The 20697-nt window shown below is 40.9% G+C and overlaps 1 protein-coding gene across 6 annotated transcripts in view; it reads left to right on the forward strand.

Moving 5' to 3' along the window:
• Window positions 1-11022, forward strand: part of SLC16A3 (solute carrier family 16 member 3) — a 45397-nt gene extending 34375 nt beyond the window's left edge. For all 6 annotated transcript variants that reach the window (XM_061615981.1, XM_061615978.1, XM_061615976.1 and 3 more), the window contains exons 4-5: window positions 1152-1919; window positions 5533-11022. In XM_061615981.1, the coding sequence (XP_061471965.1) occupies window positions 1152-1919; window positions 5533-5810 (1046 nt within the window). In that variant the 3' untranslated portion in view covers window positions 5811-11022. The remainder of the gene's footprint in view (window positions 1-1151; window positions 1920-5532) is intronic.
• The last annotated feature ends 9675 nt before the right edge of the window (window positions 11023-20697 follow it).

Raw genomic sequence — 20697 nt, forward strand, 5'->3', positions numbered from 1 at the left:
TGATCCCTTAATTCAGTGGTCTAGCTTCATGTAACTTGTGCTTATGTAAAGTAGCTCTGTCATTCACAATACCCTTCCTGTCTCCCACTTCTCATTTTCCAAGGCAATCCTTTCCCCAAAGCCATTCCCCTTGTTGACTGGCTCAGGCCTCTCCTCACTACCGCTTCCCTGCAGTCAAGCATGAGTTGCCATTCGTGGGTCCTCTGACAGGATCAGTGAGGTCCCCTGCTGCTACTTACTCACAGCTGCCCTCATCTAGCTGAAGTATGAGTCCACTGTTGATCTTAGAGTCCCTCCGGACTGGTTATTTTTTTTGATGGGTGAATTCTGCAACATGTCTTTGACACAATAATTGTAGATTAGTGGTGCATTTATACTGGACGGACCACACATCATTCCACTTTATTAGTGTTCTGTAAAGCTTCCCCAATGGTTTTGGAGGGGTACTCTTACACTGTAGTGCAACAAAAATGGGACTCTCCCCTCCCTCGGTCCATTTGCGGTATAAAAAGTTACAGGACATGAACTGTTTGGAAACGAAGCAGTCTGTCTGCCCCGAAACCTTTGTAGGTGCAAACAGTATTGAAAGCGGGATTGTGTAATTGTCCCGACACCATCATGAACACAAATAATAATGAATGCACAATGAAAAGGACATCTGGAGAAGCTCATCGTTCCCATAAGTCTCTCTAGGATTGCTAACTACCAGAAACCTAAACAAATGAAATCAAATGAGGTCTCTCATATATGTATGTGATTACTGTGGTTACATGTTTTGTTCTGCTGGATAACAGAATGTTTCTTCCACTTAAAACAGGCACAGAACAAGCTTCTCTCTGTGTGTGTTTATTTGTGTATTAAAAAAGCTAGTCTGGGTGTGGGTAGGTTATAGTTCCCCCTGGAATACAGATGCGGTGGATCTTCCTTAGCTTGATCCAAGTTGCTCTGTCTCTCTTCCTGCATAGGATGCAGCCCACAGCAACATGCTGACGTAACATAGCCATGGCCATACCAAAAACCACACTTCTACTTTTTGGTATCTTGGGCTGAGACTTATGCACCTGCAGCCCCTGCACTACTAAGCACATAGCACTCCTGTTAGATATGCTGACTGTAGTGTGTCTGAAACTCTGGCGTTTGTTCTGTTTCAGGATTGGGTCTGGCGCTCAACTTCCAGCCATCACTCATCATGCTGAATCGTTACTTTAACAAACGGCGACCTTTGGCCAATGGGTTGGCTGCAGCTGGAAGCCCCGTGTTTCTTTGTGCTCTTTCACCCTTGGGGCAGGTACTACAACATGAATATGGATGGCGAGGAGGATTTCTCATCTTGGGGGGATTGCTTTTGAACTGCTGTGTTTGTGGAGCTTTGATGAGACCTTTGGATGCTCCTAAAAAACCTGAAGCTTCCAAAGAGGCCTCTGAGAAACAAATCAAGAAGAAGCTTCTGGATTTCAGTGTCTTCAAAGATCGCGGTTTTTTAATCTATACAGTTGCTGCATCCATCATGGTGCTGGGCTTATTTGTGCCCCCAGTCTTTGTAGTGAGCTATGCTAAGGATCTGAAGTATGAGGACACCAAATCGGCTTTTCTTCTGACCATTCTTGGATTCGTTGATATATTTGCTCGGCCTCTTTGTGGAATAGTAGCTGGTTTGAAGTGGGTTAGGCCCCGTTGTGTTTACCTCTTTAGCTTTTCTATGTTCTTTAATGGTTTTACTGATCTCATGGGCTCCATGTCCTACAATTATAGTGGACTGGTGGTCTTCTGTATTTTCTTTGGCATTTCCTACGGAATGGTTGGTGCTCTTCAGTTTGAAGTTCTCATGGCTATCGTTGGTACACAGAAGTTTTCCAGTGCCATTGGCTTAGTTCTCCTGGCTGAGGCAATGGCTGTTCTAGTTGGACCACCTTCAGCAGGTAAATGTTACATTCAGTTGATTAACTAATTGTCAGTTAAGGGTGGGGGGTTGTGGGGGAAAATGGAAAAAGTCATGACAATTACAACAGGAGGCAACATGTCATATTTTTAGGAAATGAATGATAGTCTTAGTTTTGAAATCTCCTAAACATTTGCTGTTGCCGTTGCAACATTGCCCTCCATCCCACTCCTCTTAGTTTCAGCTCTGGCAGCTTGGACAATGGTGAGGGGTGATTTGTTACCTCATCTTCCTTGGCACAAAATTGAAAAGCAGGTCTATTTACCTTTGGTACAAATCAGGGAAATGGTCACTTAAGTCTAAGGCTCAGGGAACCCAAAGAAAAAAATAGAAGGAACTTTCTATGGTGCGGAGAAACTGGCTACAGAGAGGTTTTTCTTCTTTTTTCATGACGCTAGAACTTGGGATCATCCAATGAAGCGGGAGGGTCAGGACAGACCAAAGGAAGAATTTATTCACATGGTGCATCATTCATTTATGGAATTTATTGTCACAAGATGTGGTGGTGGCCACAAAGTCATATGGCTTTAAAAGGGTGTAGACAAATTCATGGAGGAAAAATATATCAGTGACTACTAGTCATGATGGCTGCATGCAGCCCCCAGGTTTCAGTTGCAGCATGCCTCTAGGTATCAGTTGCTGGGAAACATCAGTGGGAGAGGGCTATTGCCTTCACGTCCAACTTGTAGTTTGGGCTTCTCAGAGACATCTAGTTGGTACACTTAACTTCCCAAATGTTCTTAACTTCCTGATTGAGATACAAAGGAAGATCAACCTCTACCTTTAACCCATAAGAGCAAAAACATGGGCAAAAGCAGACAGAGGAACAGGGGCCAGAGGGGTACAAACAGAGTGTATGTGGTTACATGCAATCCTTGTCAATCAGCCAAGAAGCAGTACTATGATGTACTGAAAGTTAAAAATAGAGGGCAATCAGAATTCACACAGATTCCGGAATTTCTTTTTTTTTTTTTTCAATAATTTTTATTCAGATTTTCATAAAACATACAAAACAAAATCATAAAACATTCAAAGACAAAAAACAAAATCAAAAATAGTTAAACAAAAAGAAAAAAAGAAAAAAAAAAAAAACAAAAATAAAAAATAAAAATAAAATATTGACTTCCCATTTGTCAAAGATCAAATCAGTTATAAGTCTATAATATATAACAATCCTGTCTCTTAAGTCATATTATAAAATCACTTTCCTCCAGTAGTTATCTTACTTAATCATCAAATCTCATAAACATTACTTTATTCTTTCCACAAAAAGTCAAAGAGAGGTTTCAATTCTTTAAGAAATATATCTATCAATTTTTTTTTCCAGATAAGCATATCGATTAATCCATCTCATTACTAATTATGATAATCTTATTGTCATAACCATAGTCAAAATAAACATTTCAATTAATCCATCACATCAGAATCTGTTAGGTTCAGTAATTTCAGTAGCCATTGTTCTATTATCTCTATTAGTTCCATTTTCCATCTTCCATCTTCAGTAGTCTTGTTAAGTCCAGTAATTTCAATATCCAATCTTCCATTATCAGTATTCCATAATAATCTTGCTGTCAAAGCCATAGTCATATAGTAAGAGTCTAATGGGAATTACCTCTATCCCAAATATTTTCTTGCCATCCATTCTGAATAGGTTGCTGAAATACTGCTGTAAAATCATATCTCTGTTCTTTTTTTCAAAATACACTGGGTCATCTCTTAAAAGTTTTTCCATTGTCACATGGCTGCAGTTAATTCCATAGATTTTCTCTATATTGGGCTCCATCACATCATTCCAGTCCAGAAGATAATCCATGCCATTGATAACTTTATCTCTAGAATCTTCATTAATTTCTTCAGAGATAACATTGAGTTCCAAACAATAGATTTTATTTCTAAAGTCCATAGACTCCAAATCTTGTTCCTGTTCCACGTTTGTTCCAATCTCCGGGATCTCCTCTCTCACAGGGACCCCTATTCCAGTCTCCGGGGTCTCCTCTCTCACAGGGACCCCTGTTCCAATCTCCGGGGTCTCCTCTCTCACAGGGACCCCTTCCAGGGTCACCTCTCTCACAGGGACCCTTATATCTTTAATCTCCTGCTTCATTTTACTCAATTCAATTTTCGTTATCTCAATCTCATCCATTATTTTCTGAAACATAGTTATTTCCAGATTCTCAGCCACTTTCTTAATTGCCATTTTAAAAGAAAAATATAGGAAAACCACTTCTTATTTCAGCAACAATTGGGTTAATACTCCAAACTTGGTGACATCACAGTATAAACAGAGCAGACAGCCTTATCTCTCCAATAGTTAAGTAAACAAAATGCAGTTCCCAGGATCGAAACAATTAATGGCAATCGTCAAGAAACAGATTCGTCAAAATAAAATAGACCAAAAAGAGAGTAGTCTCAAAACAGTATAATATTTTTCAAAATAAAAATCTGGAATAGAAATCCCTCTTCTGTGTATATCTTTAGAATGCAAATCCAGGACAGCTTTTTGCAACAAAAACAGAGATAAGCTATTAATTAGTGCGTAGCAGAGAGAAGTTACGGCTCCCCAGTGAGATGTCAAAAACCGATCAATCTGGCAAATCTCTTTTAAACAGCAACAATTTAAGTCAAGTAAAAGAAAAATATAGAAAGAAGGGTGCTTGCCTGTTAGTGCGTTCTCTCTTAGAAGATAAGATGAACGTTCGCTTTAACAGATAGAGCTTGCTGTTGAAAATCCGTCCCACCTTCGTCGGCTGGACCTCGTCCCATAAATTAATGAGATCTGGTCGTCCCAACAAAAATAGGCTTTGAGGTTAATCTCTTCGTTTCTCCCTACCCGGGAGAAGTTTAATCAGTCAAAAAAAAAAGAAAAAACTGACTGATATATCTGAATAAGCTTCTTTTGAGGCAGGAGCCCGTCTCAAAAGCAGGCACAGGCTAAGTCACCCTTCCCGGAAGTCCAGATTCCGGAATTTCTTGAAGCTGGAACACATTTGCATTTGGAATTCTGGTTTGTGTCTCTGTGGGATATTCTGCTTAAGATATATTCTAAGGGAAATAGTTTCAAACGTTTTTGAGATATCTGAATTTATTTGTTTGTTTGTTTGTTTATTGCTTTTATATACCGCCCAATAGCTGAAGCTCTCTGGGCTGTTTACAACAATTAAAAACATTAACAAATATACAAATTTTAAAAAACACGTTTTTAAAAAGTAATTTAAAAAAGCATGCTAAAATCTGAATGTCCAGATTTATTTTATTGTTTAAGCCTTTTGCCCCTTATATTCATAGCTGAAATGAGGAGGCTAACACCATCAAATATAAAATACAGGGCATCAGTTAAAAATATAAAAAAACAAAACGTGCACATATACACAAACCGGACACTTGCTGTCACTTTATTTTTCATCTCCCCAAATCTTTTTTTTTTTTAAGAAGAAAAAGCCTTTCATTAGATCTCTGGAAAACCTTCTGGAAGGTACTCACCTAGGCTTTTGCTTCTAAATTTATTGAAAATATCTCTTCAGATTAACAGTGTGGGAACTTAGCAAATGGGTTTGATTGAATACATTGTTGAAACTGTGAATTTTCTCTTCCAGGCAAACTCTTGGATGCAACACACAGATATATGTTTGTTTTTATTATGGCTGGTGTGGAAGTCGTTACTTCAGCTGTGGTGCTGGCTGTCGGAAATGCCTGCTGTATTAAAAGACCAGTGGAAGCGCACACCAAAGAAGATGCAGCTGAAAGAGAGGAATTAAACAAACCCGAGGCCAAAACACCTGGAGATGCTAAGGTGGACTCTATTGAAGTGGAACACTTTCTGAAAGATGAAAAAAATGGAGAAGTTGTAACTAACCCAGAAACCTGTGTGTGAATGCGACCAGGACAAATGCCAAATTTCTAGGGAGAGAGTCAGATAATTTCAACACTCTTATTTATTTTACAAACAAGACTAGCTTAGGGCTGGGCCATCTTGTTTGGAAACTGGAGGCCAACCAGCTCGTGAAATCACTCTTTGGAAGCTGGCTTGTTTTAAAATCTTTCTCCCTGCTTAAAACAGGATTGATCTTCAAGTTAAGCTGCTTGGGCGTAGCTACTGCTGTAAGCTAAAACAAATGGCCCTCTAAACACATGTAGAGGCCCTGCTATGCGTCATCAGAAAATGCACACTTGGATGGCAATGTATTTTAACTAGAGAGGACTTAAATATAAATGTTTCTATAATACAGAGGAAATATCCATCTGTTTTTGTGTGTGTGATGCACCTCAATATATCTTCCATGTCTTTGTCTGCTTTAGGAGGAATGGCTTAGCAAGGAGAAATCTCAGGGACTTGGTAGTCTCCAGTAGGTTTTCCAGCCTATTTCCAAATATGTTTAGATCATTTGGCTCAGCCCTAATCTAATTTTGATAACTTGTAAAATTTTCAGTGACTTTTGTTTTGTTAAATGTATTTTTATGAGTTTTTTGCTTTTGTTTTAATTGTTCTTTTTATTGGAAATGTTATACATGTACCAAAAAAGGCACTGCGATCCTTCCTGGGAAACTTCAGAATGGCTATTCCCAAGTGATGTGCAAACAAAAGGAAAGTCATGGTTAGTTTTAACAGGCCAATAGAGGAATCCCTGTGTGCTGCCTACTGAACTCCGCTTTAAATCCAGCCCATTCAGAACATGTCTTGCATTAATTACTGCCTAGATGTCATTCATATAGGAAGCCCTTCCAAAAATAGCTGATGGGCATTCCTTTCTAGAAGAGGGCCTCCAACAGGCTTCCAGATTAAACTGGAGGAGGGGGAACATACAGGTGTCACAGACCGCCTGTGAGGGCAGGAGCAAAAATATAATATAAAAAGGTGCTATCCTAATACATTTTTATAAATAGTGTACCACTTCCATTGTGAGGCATTTAATGGGATTGTCAGCTGTTACAAAATGGAATAGATTAAAGGAGAATGCATTGGGGCAAATAAGGTAGGCTTGTATTCTCCCACTCATATTCTTCTGAATGAAAACTCTGTTGGTGCAACTATTCCCTCTCTGTGACTTGCAGCAGCCAGTGAAGTGACATTTGAGCATTCAGATGGCAAAATACGTCATTTGGAACAGAAGTGGGGTTGACTCTGCAGGGGTGACAAGAATTTAGTTGGAAACACAATGCTGGGGAAAGTTTTAACTCCCAGCTTCTCCCTGTTTAAAAGAGCCGCTAGACTGGTCAACAAGTGGAAGCAATCCTGCCATGCAAACTGCCACTTCATGCATTTTTATCACATTTCTCTCACAGAACGGTAAGACTTTATCTGCTCCTTCAGAAAGCATTTTAAAGGTGGGTTGCTGATTCTAAAGGCTTGTATACACAATTAGAGGTATCGGGGGTTCTTTCAAAGGTGAGTGTTTCAGGGTTACTTGTCTTGCATGACAACCCCTGTCTATATAAAGAAGTTGATATATGATACATGAAACTTTGGTGCACCAAACCTCATTTGTTTTCAAAGGGTATAAATTTCCTTCTATGGTCTGGTAAGGGGTGACGAAATGGCACCTGGCCTGGCACATGAGGTGTCTAGCCAGCTGGTTACTATATGATACTCATGCTCCACAAGCTCACTATACAGGTACGATGACCTGATAGCAGAAGCACCTTGACTTCCTCTTCTGCCATTCCTTACACCATGCATATGTAAAAAATGCCAGGCTCTGGGTGGAGGGGAGAATGATAAGGATGCATGTCAATCCTTGTTGAAGCTGGCCGGAAGAGCAAGGCAAGACACTTCTGCCATGCACTCTGACCCCAGCAACCACGTCAGATTCATGTACGGTCTCAGCTTGGCTGGTGTGTGCGCATGCATGTATGTCCAACCCCACTGAGCTAGGAAATTGTCACTTGTTTACAGAACCACTTACATAAGGACAAAAGTGTGTTACTAGTTTCCGAGTTATAATTACTGGCCACGTTCTGTCAGGTGTTAAATAATACCTCTTTCCCTAAAAATGCAGTTAGATATTAGCCCTGTTCAGCCATCCCTTCTTATGTGATTCAAAGGGTGGGGCACACTTGCTTACCCCTGTCCTTCCACCATGATCCCAACAGCCTGTACCTGCAGCCCTCCACACATTCAAACTAAACTTCTGCAGCGAGGAAAGTAGGCTCCTTACTGGGGAAGTTCAGTTCAAACATGTAGAGGGCTGCAGGGAGGAGCTGATGGGAACATGATGGACAGGGCAAGGCCATCAAGTGCATTTGCTCCTCACACAATTGGAATTGCAGGAGGAGGAATGAATGAATAGGGGTATTGTTAAAACACAAAGTAGAAAATAAATAAAACAGTTCCAATCTTTATCATAATTTTGACCAAAGAGGGACTGTGCTGATTATTTCTTTTGATAACATTACATTTAGCAGAAACTTTTATTCTTCTGTATTTAGTTGGTCAAACCCAGGCAAAAACTACTTCACAGAAGTTAGGTCAACCTCAGCTTGGAGTACATAGCTTCTTGGGTGCAGATACCAAGATACAGAGCTAAGCTAAGTTAACTAAGGTAACTTACATTATGAGATGGTACTGAATGCTTGGAGTACCAAAATAAGATGTCAGTTTGATGAAATGACGTAGTGATTCAAAATGGTAGACTAAGACAGAGCTGTACCACCTAAAAGGTTTGCAAGGGAGGGTGTGCCAGTGTCTTTTGAAAAACAATCAGCTATGGATTCCAGAAAAGGGGTCAAACTAAAGAACCATTAGCTGGCTCTTCAACAAAGCTAAAATTTCATTCATACGGTCCTTAATCAAGTGTTTGATAACCACTGATATAGTGAGAACTTAATGCTGGATATTGAATTAAAGTGTATTTACAGGCAAGGTAAATATTTTACTATATTCACTAATATATTTGTAACAGTATTTTCCTAGAAATGCGTTCACCAAGTATTTATTTGAGAACCCAATGCATTGGTAATATACAACCCCTCCTTGTCCTCTTCTAGCTGCAGATCATGCAGAATTCTGCCTATGCCTGTTTGTTTGGTTTCAAGACTTTTAGGAAATATGTGCTCCATTACACTGACTCCTGTGGGTAACCATAGAACTCTTTCAATACCATACATCTCCTGGATTGTGCTGAGGGGAAACAACAATCACGTTATCAAATATTATACTCTGTATTATTAAACCTCAGTGTGAAATTCACTTCCAGTCCTGGAGAACAATATACTGATTTTACTAATGTGGTATATATTAATTACTCCCCCTCCCCAATGATTCAAAAGCTATTTGTCAAGGAGTGAGTAGGGTTGCTGTTTTGATAAAAAAATAATAATAGTAATAATAAAAGACTCTGAAATGGAGCTCAGTAGCCCTCTGGATCACAGCCTACAGACAAAAGGAGAGAAAAGAGATGGGAAATGGGAAGTGTGATCAATGGGGAAGTGTTGTTTACACCTTACAAGACTTTGCCAAACTATTGTTTTGAACAGTCACAAATGTTAAGAGAAATAATGCACCCTTGATCTCCTTCAGTCCAAAGATCCTGCTAGCTGTAATTTTTTTAGGGGCACAAATTTAGCTAGTGTGTAGAGAGCACAGTATTACAGAAATCAGAAACACAAAGGAAGGTAATACCTTTTATTGAGACAATTTCTTTGAGTGAGACAGAACATACATTTGAGCTTCATAAATTTCTTCTCAAGGCAGAAAACGGCTTACATGTTTTTGTCTACACACAAAAGAAACGAAGAAAAGGTGGGGGGGAGGAACTTAACCTTTTCATTGACTAGATCTTATCAACTCCGTATCCCTTTTTTAGAGGCCAAAATCTCTATAGAAATTGTCCATGTACAATTAAGAACATCTTCACAATTTGCTTTGACAACGGCAAGGAATAAAAGAACTCCTACCTCTTGGTGCAGATATGTACAGTGAAGTTTGAACACTGGCTTTTATTAGGTACATACTATAACTTGCACAGTTTTTTTCTCTTATTCCATTCAGCTGTTTTTTACAAGGGATACATGGAAACATGTATGTGTGCATACAGATGTGCATACAAGGTGTTAATGCAGGATAATGCATTCACAAATGAAAACGAGCTACAGCAGCTTACACACATACCCTTTGATCCAAAGACTTGTGCGTGCTCAAGTATACACATACATCTCTTGCACAGACCAAGGTTCTCATTCTTTCAAAGGCTGCAGCACACACAAAGATATGCAGCATAGATCAACAGCATGCCCCTCTGAAATGAATGGGGAAGATGATCTGTGCAGGGGAAACACTGTGTCCGTTGATATTCCTATGCACAGATTGCTGGATTCAGATACCCTAACAGACAAAGTGTTAATGGAGGTTCTTGACTACAAAAAGCAAAATTACAAAATTATTTTTATTCTCTTTTAAAATACACAATATATAAATACATATGTTTTTATCCATTTGGAGCAGGAAAGAAAGCAATTGAACCAAATATATTGAAATGATGCAACAGACCTTTAAATTGTGACCAAGAGCCTTGTTTCCTTCCCTTCAACACACAATTGCTGCTAGCAGCTTAACGCACCTCCGTGGGACGTGATGAGGGTGGACAAGTGCAACACGTTTAGGACCGATACATTCTGGTGGGTCCCATTAACACATCACATCAACTCCCCTCTACACTATTTTATCCAGAGTCTATGCAATTCTTTTCATGGTTTAATAAAAATAGCCCCCTTCTACGATTATCACCATGTGACAACACTCACATGTTTGCCTTCTTCATTTTCAAAGTGCAGTTGCTGATGCTGCAATGCAGAAGCTGTAAGGCAGTGGTGATGGAGGGTTCCCAGAACAAAGCTCTTGCGTGCTATGGATATTACTGTGGGCAGGATTTGCCTGTCTCATCTGTCGGTGTGTGTGCGCGTGTGTGTACACGTGGCTGTGTACAAGTGCGTGCTTGTGACAGGTTTGATGCGAGTGAAGTCACTTGTCCCTGCTTTTATGTACATGCACTTTAATGAGATGTGGATGTCAAGTCAATGTAATTTGGATTTATGCTTTTCTAGTGAACTGTTGCAACCATAGCGAATAAACTTATTTATTTTGTTGTCAATATTAATGCATCAGGAATTATGGCACAGAACATTCATTCTTCCACTCTTTTCATTTTATTTTGTGGCATGGTCCATAGCTTCATTTCTTTCACGCTTCAGCTCAGACATCTATTTGCCATGCTAAGTTTCATACAGATGAAAAACAGAAAATGCCTCTGAGAAGGTACAAAGTGCATTTCCTTCGCCGTTAGACAATTATAATGTTCACATTCCTGGGATGAGGGAGGGAAGACTTGATATTTACCTCAGACGGCATCACCTTTTGTCTCCAATTGTCTAAGTGATCTTTGCATTTCCAAGCCCTCCTCCACAAATGGGGAAGGAGAGAAATATCCTTCAGAAAATTAGAATTCTTGTGACCCTAAATCAGGATTAGAATCAGATTCTGAAGATGTGCGAGCAAGTATACAGATTCTTGTATTTCTTAGATCCAGGGAACTCCAAAGCAGCTCTTTCAACTGCTTTGTAAGCAGGCTGCATCTCAGCAATGCTGCCAATTTATTATTTATTTATTTAATTTGTATCCCGCCCTTCCTCCCAGCAGGAGCCCAGGGCGGCAAACAAAGCACTAAAACACTTTAAAACATCATAAAAACAGATCTTAAAATACATTAAAACAAAACAGCATTAAAAACATTTAAAACAACCTTAAAAAAGGGTTAAACATTAAAAAAACATATTAAACAATTCTGACACAGATGCAGACTGGGATAGGTCTCAACTTAAAAGGCTTGTTGAAAGAGGAAAGTCTTCAAAAGGCACCGAAAAGATAGCAGAGGTGGCGCCTGCCTAATATTCAAAGGAAGGGAATTCCACAGGGTAGGTGCTGCCACACTAAAGGTCCATTTCCTATATTGTGCAGAACGAACCTCCTGATAAGATGGTATCTGCAGGAGGCCCTCACCTGCAGAGCGCAGTGATCGACTGGGTATATAAGGGCCAAGATGGTCTTTCAAGTATCCCAGTCCTGAGCTGTATAGGGCTTTGTACACCAAAACTAGAACCTTGAACTTGGCCCAGTAGCAAATGGGCAGCCAGTGCAATTCTTTTAGCAGTGGGGTGAAATGTTGGTGATACCCTGCTTCAGTGAGCAGCCTTGCTGCTGCATTTTGCACCAGCTGCAGCTTCCGGACCAACCTCAAGGTCAGCCCCACATAGAGTGCATTACAGTAATCCAGCCTAGAGGTTACCAGTGCATGCACAACAGTGGTCAGGCTATCCCGGTCCAGAAATGGCAGCAGCTGAATTTACTGAATCATGCTCTCTAGAGGTGGACCTTCACACACACATATTCTGCGCAGTACTTTGTATTTTACTTTTCACATAAAGCTGAAGGAGCTGACACTGACAAAGGCACCTGTAAGTGGTTGGTGTCTGGGTTGGTACAGAGAACTGCTTCTCCTCTCATATATGGAACACTGATGTTTTACAGGTTTACCTAAGGATCCTTTCAGCTCTGCTGCCATCCTATCTCACAAGGCATGCTGATCTATTTCCAGCAGCTTTCCCTAGTCACAACAAAAGGAAGAGTTAGGCGTTTCATTGAGACTATGCAAACCTACAGGAGGAACAAAATTAAGTGGAAGTCAAAGGTGACATACAAACCACACATTCAAAGCACATGGCTTTCCCCCAAGAATCCTGGGAACTACAGTACATCCCTCATAGAGCTACAATCCCAAGCACCTGCAATGAACTACAGTTCCAAGGATTCCTTGCTGGGGCAGGGTGAGCTGTGTGCCTTAAATAAATGTATGGTGTAAATGTGAGCTTTTAAAATCATAGAGCTTTGAAAGCACTGGGTTGTGACTACTTGATACTACCCAGACCCTTAGGTTTCTGTTAACTGTTACCATTTGAACAGAATATTTGTAATTGTGGAACTAAGTTTACAAAAAGAATTTATGTTCTTTTCTTGACCCAGAGTGGGTATCATGGATTTTATGAAGCTCCACAATTTGTGGCAAATCTGTTCCAGCATTTCCTACAGCGTATCAGAATTACACTGGCCTTTAAACATCTGTGGTCACTGCTGTTTAAAGATGGAGTTACATGCATTTGTCACCCACACTTTACATGTCTACTGTGCAAAGCAGCGGGTGCTACTGCCTAGTAGGCAGAAACTGAAGGGCAATACGTACCAGGGAAGGCCAAAGGAAAGGGCAGGGAATGCTGCCTTCATCATCTTGCCTCCACAGGAACACCATGTTCCTGCTGTTCCTGGTGCCAGACTTGAAAAGGATTTTTATTGGGACAATCTTTTGTAAGCTGCTTTGAAAGCCATTTAGGAGTACGAAGGGGGAATATAAGTATTGTAAAAAAAAAAATCTAAATAAATACATGCTGTAACTGTAACAGTGCTGTATGTGCAGCAAACACATTTTCCATGTAAAGGATGGAATTGACCACAAATTCCACAAGAGGCTGGGGATGCAGTCAGACCAGATGTAGGAGATCACAATTAGAGTTACCCTAAGTTTGTTGTTGAAATCAGCCACTGGATTGGGGGAGAGAAAGCTTGGGGGGGTGCAATGAAGGGAAATAATTTGTTTTAGTCCTCCCCCCCCCATTTTACCCTCTTCTACACAAGCTGCTATTTGTCCTGCAGGCAAAAATATAGGCATCTGTACGATGCCTGTATGTTTTCACCTGTAGGTCAAAGAGCAACTTTTGTAGGGGGATTTAAATTGAGAAAATAGCATGTGGAAAAAGGTGAACCCCCTTTCCTAGTTCTTCACTTTTTAAAATGGGAGATCTGTATCACATCCAGATTGACCTTTTAATAGACTACTAAAGAAGGTAGGAATACCTTCTCCAGTTCAAACCTTTTCTTTTACCAGTTTGAAATTATTCTGTTACTTATGGATAGTGTGTGAAGTGTATAGAGGTAGCCAACATTGTGCCCTCCAGATGTTATTAGATTCCAACTCCTGTTAGCCCCAGCCAGCATGACTAATCGACAGGGAAGATGGGAGTTGAAGGCCAACAATATCTGGAAGCACCTCATTAGTTACCCCACCCCAGAGTAAGGGACAGGGCTGTGCTTTTAGCCCTATCTATGATGGTGTGATTCCCTCTCAGTTGTGTAAAAAGAAAGCCCAACATCTGAGCTCCTGCTCATCAGTAGGGGGTCCACGTGGTTGGGTATCCCAATGGCACAGAGCCCCTCCTCATATGCAGGAGATCACATGTTAGTCTCTCTCTTCAAGTAACTATGCAGAGCACTTGGTTGCTGAAAAAAAGACACAGTGACAGGGGCAAGGCTACTACTCAGTGGACACGTTTATGCCCTACATGAAAGCAATTTGTGAAAAGGGCTATTAAGACTTTGCAAAGGGATCACTGTTTTTCTAAGAGGCTCTAGTCCACAGGTGGGAAACCTGTGGCCCTCCCATCAGCCCCAGCCACCATATAGACCTCCCCCCTCCCCCAAAGAGCCTAGGTTGACCACCCCTGAACTAGAGGGTTCATAAATCCAAAGACAAATCAGCATAAAGTGAAAATGAATACACACACACACACAGTAGATATAGTTGCAGTAAGGCAGGGGCAGCCAATGTAGCAGCCTCCAGGTGTTGTTGACTACAACACCAATCAGCCCCGGCCAGCAAAGCTAATGGGTCAGGAATGATGGGAGTCGTAGTCTGCAACATCTGAAGGGAAGCACACTGGCTACCCCTGCCGTGAGATATTTAAGAAAAAAATCTAAAGTTTTAACTGCCAAAACACTTAGAGGTAGAATGATCTATTCCTATACATACATGTATTGTGTGAAACATCTAGAAACTAGTTTCTGCTGTACAACTAAGATCCTTAGGATTACTGAGACCCAACTAGGTTAAATCTAGATTTTTTATTATTATTATTTTGGGCAGCTCACCATATGAGAGTACTATTAGAACAAAATAAGGCTTTGCTGTATATAATAGATGAATATTGAATGAGTGTGAATTAGGAGGGCAGATGGTGATAGCTTCTGTACAACCCAAACTAGGAAAGAACATATGTACTGAATTTCATGCAAAATAAGTTGGACCTCCCATAATCAGAGGGTGCTTAAATAAATAAATAAATAAGCATTTGGGGGGGGAAGGAGGAGGAGGGGCTCAACCCCAACAACGTTTACTGGTAATTCAGGGGCAATTAAGGCTGTCACCTGGCAGGATATGAGATATCTAGGAGAAGAAGAAATGGGCTCACCAGGGAAGAACACAGCTGTTGCTGGCCCTCTGACAACCAACACAGGCACTTTATTCTCAAATGCCAGTAGGCTCAGCCCAAGCATGGAAGCTATTAAACACCTGGAGGGAGATATGGGAGCATCCATTTTGGAGTGACAAAATATGTCTCCCCCTTATAAAGCATTCACCAGGCTGCCACGGCAAGGCCAACCTATTAATCTCCTAACTTGGAACATCGCGGGATGGAGGAACAAATTGGTGGATTCGGATTTTACCCTTTATCTTCAGACCTTTGATATTATCTGCCTTCAAGAGACCTGGCTTCTGGAGAAAAATTCCTTAAATCTTCAAGGTTATAAGATCTGGGAACAACCTGCCCAGAAAACTGCTCTCCTAGGCTGTGGAAGTGGAGGCCTGGCTATCCTGATCTCTTCCACCTTAGAGGTGCTTGGAATCGAGTTAGCTGGGGCAGCCTCCAGTTATTACCAGGTCTTGATTATCCAAGGTTGCAAGCCAGTTCCTCTTATCTATATCAACGTCTATCTCCCTCCGAGATCTTCTGGCCCCATTGATGAGGCCTGGAGTAAACTTGACATTTTCTTGATAGCCTTTTCACGGACTATCCAAATTACTTCCTTCTAATTTGTGGATATTTTAATGCTAGGATGGGCAATGATTATCCTGCTTTGGAAAAAGCCCTAGGTATAGATTTGGGGGAAGCAGTGAGCATATCACGAATTTCTCAGGATAAGATAATTAACAAGTATGGACAGGCCCTTTTCTTTTTAATTTCTAAATTTCAGCTGGCGTGCCTTAATGGCACCTATTTAGACTACTTGAAGGGGTATTATATATATATATAAATGATAAGAGAGCCAGCGTTGTAGATTATATATTAGGATCCCCTTCTCTCGTTCCTTATGTGAAATGTTTGTCAATAGAAGATAGATCCAAAAGCGACCACCTTCCAATTAGATTGATCCTTGATTTACAGGAAATACAATCTGGGGCGCTGACAGATCTAACTATGGTGAGCCACTTATTAGGAGAGAGATGGCTTAAATGGTCTTTGGAAATTGGATCCAACATTAGGCAGCTCCTGGAAACAAATAAGCTTCAAGAGCTACGACAACTTGCTCTTGAAAGACCCTGGAATATTTGTGAGATTTACCAGGATATAATTGGCATACTGAGACCCCTCTTAATCACTACCCTGTCAGACAAAAACCCTGTAATGCCCCAGTCTTGGTTTGATAGGGAATGCAAGCTAAAGAAAAAGGAGCTGCACAAACTAATAAGGCAGATAAAGAGTATTAGCACTGACGAAGCTACTCTCTTTCTGCAACAGCAGTGGAGAGATTATAAAATAATGCTCAGGAGGAAAAAAAGGGCCTTTTTTGTTAATAACTGGAAATCCTTGGGTCTCGCCCTTACTGAGGGGAACGAGCGCAAATTCTGGAACATTATCCAGGGAGGGTTCGCTCATAATTTTCTTGTGATTGCCCCCCCCCCCATTACACCTGAAGCATGGGTTTCCCACTTCAGTGGCATTTTTGGAAGCAATATAAATACACACCAAGCCATGAACAGAAAACCTTTTGACCTCCCCGATTGGCCGCCTGTTTCTCCCATCGACACAGAGGATCTGATTTCATCTCTTCGTCTTGGTAAGGCCCCAGGGGAAGACATGATGCCTCCCGAGGTTTTCGTTTTAGACGCCAGTTGGTGGTCTCCAATTCTAGCCAACCTTTTCACACATATCAACTCCCTAGGGTGGTGCTCCAGTATTGTTGTGCCCATCTTTAAGAAAGGTGACAGAGCCGACCCCTGTAATTATAGACTTATTAGTCTTTTAGATGTGGCTTCTAAACTCTATTCACAATATCTTCTGAGTAAACTGCTCGAATAGGATAGTAATCAATCTATTGTTCATGATGAACAGGCGGGTTTTAGGAAGGGTAGGAGTACTACAGACCAGGCCTATGTGTTACATCATTTAATTCACAAAACTATAAGGGGACCAAGTAAGTCTCTTTACGCAGCCTTCGTAGATTTTGCTTCAGCCAATTTAATAGATAGAGAGTGCCTATGGTATAAATTTGCCAAGACTAATATTGATAAAAGATTACTCTGGTTATTACAACTACTCCACCAGGATAATTCATTGCAGGTGTGAACTGGCCTACAAGGCGCACTGTCTCAAGCTATCCATATCAACCGAGGGGTGAAACAAGGTTGTGTTTTGGCGCCCTTCCTATTTAACGTGTATATAAACAATCTCATTCCCAGAATGGCATCTCCTCCTTTTTTCCCTCCTTCAGTCGGGACACGCAAGATTTCGATTTTGCTTTATGCTGACGATTTAGTATTACTATCCTTGAACAAAACTGGCCTTAAAAGGATGTTAGATCTGCAAGGAGAAGCAACTGACAGTCAACTACTCAAAAACCAAGATTATGGTATTTGGCAAAAGGGCACCAAAGTCCAAATGGGCACTCAGTGGGTTCCCTCTGGAACAGGTCCACTTGTTTAAATATTTAGGTTTGCATTTTAACAAGAAACTGTCTTGGAAACATCACTTAGAAGCTATCAAATTACTGTGCGCTAGACCTGTTGGTCAGCTTAGGGTTTTCTTCCATACTAAAGGAGGTCAGCTAATTAGTCCTGTCCTTAAGGTCTATGCTGCTAAAATTGTACACCAAATGCTTTTGGGGGCAGAATTTTGGGGACAAACATCAAAGCACGCACTGGAAGTTCTTCAAAATAAACTTATGAGACAGTTGTTGGGGCTACCACTAGGGACCCCATCTGCCCACCTTAGATCTGAGCTTGGGCTCCCGTCAATAACTGCAAGAATAGACCTTTCTTATTTTAGATATTGGCGTAGACTAAATGGGATGGAGGACTCCTCTTTTAATAAACTCTGCTGGTTTGAGCAATTAAGATCTGGTGGTTGGGCAAGGCAGTGCCAGGACAAGCTCGAGGGTTACAATCGTTCCATGGAAAACCTTTTAAATTTTAGTCCTCTTGCTCTCAAGAACTGGATTTTCAACCATGATGCTGCTCAAGATAGAGCAGCCATTGCTGTTGCACGCTTTTCTCCCTGGTATCCTCAATTTAAGTACAATCATGCAAGAGCTCATTATTTTGAGGTTCTCACCTTTCCCCAACTCAGAAAGGCATTTACAGAACTCAGGTTCCAGCAGATGCCCTCTGCATATATCGATGGGAGATACCTTAGAATTCCAGTCACAGAACGGAACTGTCTTTATGGGTGTGATCAAACGCCCCAAGAAATGGTAGTGGAACTTTTAGCTGACAAATATTTATATATCACATATTCGGTAGCCCAGTTTTCATTGGCAGCTAAGAAGTTGAGAGCTCTCCATATTAAGAATTATGCGGTATTATAAAATTTTATATTTAAGGCCCGAGTGTTTAGCCTTTTAACAGATGTTTTATTTTAATAAGAGCTTTGAGTAAGACAGGTCTTTTAAGCAATATTTTGTATACATTGTTAAGGCCTTTGGCTATATAAAATAAAGTTTTGATTGTTTGACCTGTCTAATATTTAAGGGGAGGGAATTTCAAAGCGTCAGTGCCACAAGACTAAATGTCTGCTTCCTATATTGTGCAGAACGGACCTCCTGATAAGACGGTATCTGCTGGAGGCCCTCGCCTGCAGAGTGTAGTGATTGACTGGATATATAAGAGGTAAGATAACCTTTCAGGTATCCTAGTCCTATAAGCTGCATAGGGCTTTGTACATGAAAACCAGAACCTTGACTTTGGTCTGGTAACTAATGTACTGCCAGTGCAATTCTTCCAGCAGCAGGTAATATGTTGGCAATACCCTGCCCCAGTGAGCAGTTGCACTGCCACATTTTGCACCAGCTGCAGCTTCCTATGCATCATAGTGGGGTAGAGATAAAACCTATCAGCCCCTTTTTATCCATGCTGCCTCTTCACATAACACATTAAGGGGGCATCTCTTGACAGTAAGCTATATGAATGCCAGGAGACAAAGTAACGTCTTACAGTTGGCAAGTGTATGAGAAACCTCTAGCTTTTTACATACAAGCATGAGTGCTTTCTGACAAACAGCGTTGCTTGCCTCTTGGGAGCACACCTACAGTGCCGAGTAAGCACTGCTTTGAGAACTGCCATAGGAAGGGGAAAGCGGGATTGAATTTTTAATATAAAGAAATGCAGCAGGCTGTTCCAGGTAGGAGAGAGTTCTTATTCTTACATTTTTAAAAGGATGCAAGAGCAAGGTATGCCTCCAATTTTAAATTAAGAGAAAATGAGCTTTGGAAAACACTGATGTAAGTGATCCCCTCGGGATGCTAATCCAGCTTCTACTGGCCAGCACTTTTGACGGATGAAGGCCAAGCTCTTGTCTATCCCACTTTTGGAAAGGCCAAATGAGTCAATCCACAGTGCAACTGAAGACGACAGTATCAGTTATATACAACCATTTGGGATATGAAGGTTTCACACATCTGTTTGTTTAGCTTAGCTGCTCTGGGATATAGCATTCTGCTGGTATAACACAGGGATCTTTCAGATGAGTCAGGTCTCCCAAAGACTGAACAGCTACTTTGGGAATAATCTCACTGGACACTTAACAGCCATGTGACTTTTATTACAATCATGCTCATTCCATGTGACTGTATATCTTAACCATTAATGTCTGGTTTCATTTCTGGGTTTCTACATTTCATGTCACAGCATTGAGTTAAGAGACTGACTGCCACAGGGGATAGGAAGTGCTTCTTTTGGTCTTGATTTTTGACAACTAGTTTCCTAAGTTTTCCTCTCAACCCTTAGTTAATAGCACTTTTAGTTATTGAATGTTTCAGCAGCTGATATTGATAGATGGTAAAGCAAGATAGATCCAGATCCAAAAAATGAAAAGTCCTATGCTGCAACAGGTGTTGTGACATTTTCCCTTCTATCTTCTGCAGTGCACCTACACCTTCTGTGACAATCCTCTCTCCATTTTTTCACATTCAACTTTCCATGTCCTCCTAATGCACTCCTAGATGATTTTTAGGTCACCTTCCTCCAGTTCTAGTGGTCACACCCCAGTTTAGTTTCACCCTCATCCCAAAAGAATGAGCACTGCCATCTTCACAGCTACTACCTCATCAAGACTGCATCTAAACACCTGAGGATACAAAAGGAGGAGGGGAAAAGGGACAGCTTTGCTAAACTGAACTACAAGAAAACTTACTAAAACAAAAAATAACTTTACAAGAATGTTCAGAAATCAAAACTGACTGCCTTGCCTTAAGGGAGGTGGGAAACCTGTGGCCCTCCAGATATTGCTGAACTTCCATCAGTCCTAGCCAGCATGGCAAATAGTCAGATGCCAGTTGTAGTCCAGCAACATCTGAAGGGTCACCGGTTCCCTACCCCTGCCACTCAATAATATTGTTTTATAGGCAGAGAATCCATTAGACATGCAAACACAGCCAGAAGGCAAAAAAA

This window comes from Rhineura floridana, chromosome 3 (assembly GCF_030035675.1).
Source record: "Rhineura floridana isolate rRhiFlo1 chromosome 3, rRhiFlo1.hap2, whole genome shotgun sequence".
In the NCBI taxonomy this organism is placed as follows: Eukaryota; Metazoa; Chordata; class Lepidosauria; order Squamata; family Rhineuridae; genus Rhineura; species Rhineura floridana.